General features: G+C 35.1%; 1 protein-coding gene across 1 annotated transcript; it reads left to right on the forward strand.

The window, feature by feature from the left end:
- Positions 1-877: 877 nt before the first annotated feature.
- LOC134692444 (basic phospholipase A2 acanthin-1-like) lies at positions 878-4,661 on the forward strand. Its single transcript, XM_063552896.1, has 3 exons — positions 878-1,020; positions 3,742-3,845; positions 4,534-4,661. Exons 1-3 carry the CDS (start codon positions 899-901, stop codon positions 4,659-4,661), a joined length of 354 nt encoding a protein of 117 aa, XP_063408966.1. The 5' UTR covers positions 878-898.
- Positions 4,662-5,197: the final 536 nt, after the last annotated feature.

Consider the following 5,197-nt stretch of genomic DNA (forward strand, 5'->3'; position numbering starts at 1 on the left):
GGACATAGTGTATAAGATCAATCTCCAGCGCAGAGCTCACATCCGTTCCGTACTTACTTCGTATCACTACACTAAATATATTTTTAGAGACTTGGAAAGTAGTGTAAACTTTGCATAAAGAGGCGGGGCTTGAAAAAAACGTACGGCAGAGGTCATTGTATTGTAATGTACTAAGTAAACGGAAAGGAAACGAGCGCTGTACGGAGATTGGCATAAGATATGCATACCATCTTATCAAAAATACGGATTTCCTGTAAACTAAAAAGATTTTTTAAAGAAAATTTTAATTTTATTTAAATATTTGTTTTTCATTTCAGGACCTTGCTGCTTCGGTATTGTGTATCATGATGTATATTGGTTCTCATAAAGTGGGTACGTAAGCAACAAGTAGACTATTACATATACATGTTGTATCTTCAGCCAACTTAAAATTCCTCGACATGTTGAAAACTCTTGACAGACAATCAAATGTGTCCGGTTGTTTATTATCATGAATTGATTCTAGTGATACTAGTATTTTTACTGTGTTCATCCTTATTTAATTACACTGGTCAAATTTGTTTATCCGTCTTCAGTCTTCATTCGTCCTCATTAAGAGCTGTTGCGAAAACTAAATACCTGATAGCAAATAAAATGAAAGTTAAACACACCGAAAACTTGAAAAGAATTTTGTATAATTTCAATTTCTATTATATATTTGTGATTGTATGCAAAAGCCTGGCCTTGCAGTCATAAAAGAAATGAAGTACGACTACCGTACTAACCATCCAATCAAAATACTGGGTTTGGTGTTTCGATCACACATATTATACTCCGAGTATTGAGTGAAGTTTTATGGCCGTTGACCTTGTATCATATGTGTGTTACAGATTCAAGAAGTCTGAGAAATAAAAGAACAATGACGAGTGTTACATGGCAGTTAACCTATTATTTCGGATACAGCCGAGCCAAAGCTCTTCTAGACTATGGATGTTTTTGTGGATGGTCTGGTAGTGGTACACCAGTTGATGGCATTGATCAGTAAGTATGCATGACTAATGTTGATCAGTAAGTATGCATGACTAAGGTTGACTTTATGGATGGTATGGTAGTGGTACACCAGTTGATAGCGTTGATCAGTAAGTATGCATGACTAAGATAGATTTTGTGGATGGTATGGTAGTGGTACACCAGTTGATAGCGTTGATCAGTATAACGTATGCATGACTAAGGTTGATTAGTGAGCATGCATGACTAAGGTTGACTTTATGGATGGTATGGTAGTAGTACACCAGTTGATAGCGTTGATCAGTATAAAGTATGCATGACTAAGGTTGATTAGTGAGCATGCATGACTAAGTTTGACTTTATGGATGGTATGGTAGTGGTACACCAGTTGATAGCGTTGATCAGAAGTATGCATGACTAAGGTTGATCAGTAAGTATGCATGACTAAGGTTGATCAGTAAGTATGCACGACTAAGGTTGATTTTGTGGATGGTATGATAGTGGTACACCAGTTGATAGCGTTGATCAGAAATATGCATGACTAAGGTTGATCAGTAAGTATGCACGACTAAGGTTGACTTTATGGATGGTATGGTAGTGGTACACCAGTTGATAGCGTTGATCAGAAGTATGCATGACTAAGGTTGATCAGTAAGTATGCATGACTAAGGTTGATCAGTAAGTATGCACGACTAAGGTTGATTTTGTGGATGGTATGGTAGTGGTACACCAGTTGATAGCGTTGATCAGTAAGTATGCATGACTAAGGTTGGTTTTGGGGATGATATGGTAGTGGTACAGAAGTTGATGGCGTTGTTCAGTAAGTAGGCATGACTAAGGTTGATTTTGTGGATGGTATGGTAGTGGTACTCCATTTGAGTGCGTTGATCAGCTAGTATGCCAGACTAAGGTTGATTTTGTGGATGATATGGTAGTGGTTCACTTATTGATGGCATTGATCAGTAAGTATGCACGACTAAGGTTGATTTTGTGGATGATATGGTAGTGGTACTCCATTTGAGTGCGTTGATCAGCTAGTATGCCAGACTAAGGTTGGTTTTGGGGATGATATGGTAGTGGTACAGAAGTTGATGGCGTTGTTCAGTAAGTAGGCATGACTAAGGTTGATTTTGTGGATGGTATGGTAGTGGTACTCCATTTGAGTGCGTTGATCAGCTAGTATGCCAGACTAAGGTTGATTTTGTGGATGATATGGTAGTGGTTCACTTATTGATGGCATTGATCAGTAAGTATGCACGACTAAGGTTGATTTTGTGGATGATATGGTAGTGGTACGCCAGTTGATGGCGTTGATCAGTAAGTTTGCATGACTAAGGTTGATTTTGCGGATGATATGGTAGTGGTACACCAGTCGATGGCGTTGATAATTCAGTATGCATGACTAAGGTTGATTTTGTGGATGATATGGTAGTGGTACGCCAGTTGATGGCGTTGATCAGTAAGTATGCATGTCTAAGGTGGATTTTGGGGATGGTATGGTAGTAGTACTCCAGTTGATGGCGTTGACCAGTAAGAATGCATACATTTTAACTAAGATATATTTTGTTGATTGTATGTTAGTGGTACTCCAGTTGATGGCGTTGATCAGTAAGTATGCAACAAGGATAAATTTTGTGGATGGTATGTTAGTGGTACTCCAGTTGATAGCGTTGATCAGTAAGTATGTATGACTAAAATAGATTTTGTGGATGGTATGGTAGTGGTACTCCAGTTGATGGCGTTGATCAGTATAAAGTATGCATGAATGATACCTGTATTAATAAAAGGAGTGGTGAGATTTATGTTATTGATACATCATAAACGTCAATTACAATATATCAATATGTCAAGATATGAACGATTCTCATTTAAGAAAACAATTTGATATTCTAATTGAACAGAAGACTATCCATAGTGCTCCTACAGCCTCTCAACAAGGGGCAGCTGCTCTTAACTCCAAATTCTAATTTTCTTGGATTGTTAGTTTTCTCCGGCAACTCCGGCTTCCTACGCAAATAAAAAATGATCACTACGAATTAACACAATAGAGCTAAAAGTACAGTTAAACACCAATTAATCAATCAATCAATTAATGGTGTTTAGTATATGACAACAGGTTAAAACAACTTGAAAGAGACAACAAAATGCAAACACAAGTTGAATATATACGAATAAAGAATGCATATGTTCGCACTTATTGAAAAGCAGAAATACAAGCAAGCTTATAACGACCATAAAAAGTAATAACATTTTATATTTAAGAAGATAGCATATAATTACAACTATAAAAAAAAAGATGCTAGGTACATGTATTTGTCACTGAGACAACCCACCAAAACAGAACGGTAAGAATGAATCTCTAGGAGTCAACATTCAGTTATCAAAAATAGTGTAGTTTCTGAATCGCTGAGAGTTTAGATGTTTAGACAAGATTGATTTTTTGTGAAAGTAAAACAGTTCTAATACGTTTACCTAGGACAACACTTGGTGAGTGCATGGTTCCTAACTTGGGAAAGGCATATTGCCCTTTAGAGAATAACCGTGACACTTTTTGTTCTTTTAAACTGCTTTGGTTTATTGTCGGTATCAAATTAATTAAAGAGCAACATTAATTATAAGGTAATGTTTTCAATTTGACACGTCTATTTTAAATTTGAGTTCAGTTAAAGTACATATTGTGATTTATAGTATTGTATAGTTTTTCCATTAATTTGTATGAACCCTGCTTTGAAAATAAACACTTAATTTTTGCAGATGTTGCAAAGACCACGATGATTGCTATGGTCATGTGGATGAATGTTGGCCTAAAACGTGGCCATACTCATATGAATTTCAAAACAGAACAGTCAAATGTCAAGGTAAATTAAACAATTTCGCTGACAATAATAATAATGATATAAATGATAATATTTTTAAAAAAAAGGATGACTACTACTACTATGATAATGATAATAATAATGATAATGATAACGATAATAATGATAATGATATTTATATCTAGAATTGCCATTGCAAGCAATAGCGGATTCACCCTGGTCCGCCAATTGCCACTAAGTGGCAGCTATTTCGATTTTTTTAACATTGCATTAGCATATTCACTATACATCACTCTGTAAATTTTCAGGAAGTTTAAAGCATTTTGAAAATTTTAACATTTGTACTCTTTCCATGGCAACAGTGGCCATTTTGAAAATTCCAAAGATGGATGGCAGATCCTCACATGCCAAAGATCATTTCCACAAAGTATCATTCAATTTGAGAGACTTTTCGATTTTTCACATTCTTACTGTTTTAATGACAATGGCAGCCATCTTTGAAATGCCAACCCCCGGCTGCACTTCTGCACATGGTCATTATCATTTTGGTATAGTTCCATAACAATTGGTCAATCCAATTCCGAGAAATAATCTTGACAAAAAAGTGTGGAATAATAATAATAAAAAAAGAATCGTACAATAACAATATGTCACCCAACCTCCATCAGGGTGACATAATAAAAAATGAAATTAATGTGTCTAACTTTTTTCATATTTCATTATTTTACAGATAGTCCCAGTTCCTGTAAGGGGAGAATATGTATGTGTGACAAAGTTTTTGTGGACTGTCTTCATAACAACAAGTATAATCCGAACAATTATGATATAGACCAATATTTACATTGTCAGGATAGATAATAAATTTTTAACATACATGTATATCTTTTTGTTAATTGCCTTATTTAACTTTTTTCACAAAACATTGCATGACAGATACACGGATACAAACTTGCGAAACATAAATGTGTTAATTAAGGTCAAATATAGTGGTTCTTTTGATGAGTGTCCACTCTATTGCTAGTAGTTTTTTGATGGGATGAAACAAGGAATACAACCAATAAATATACTCAGAATTGCGTGTTGACAATGAAAAAAAAAACAAAAACAAATATTTTTGAAAAGCGCACATCAACTTTGTGTTACACCACTGTCATCTGTCAGACGATGTTTACAAGTTAAGAAGATGTGATATGAAAACAACTTTCACCCAGCTGAGACCAAATGACGTAGGAGTTCGCAACATACATTCTTAATATTGTCATTATTTTAATTGAGCTTGTAATCCGACGACTGTTGTCCATTGCTGTCTGTCATAACTAATGCTGAAGTATGAATCAAATTGTTAGTATATATAAAAAAAGAAGAAAGTGGTATAATTGCTAATGAGACAACTC

Source organism: Mytilus trossulus, chromosome 12, assembly GCF_036588685.1.
Source record: "Mytilus trossulus isolate FHL-02 chromosome 12, PNRI_Mtr1.1.1.hap1, whole genome shotgun sequence".
NCBI lineage: Eukaryota > Metazoa > Mollusca > Bivalvia > Mytilida > Mytilidae > Mytilus > Mytilus trossulus.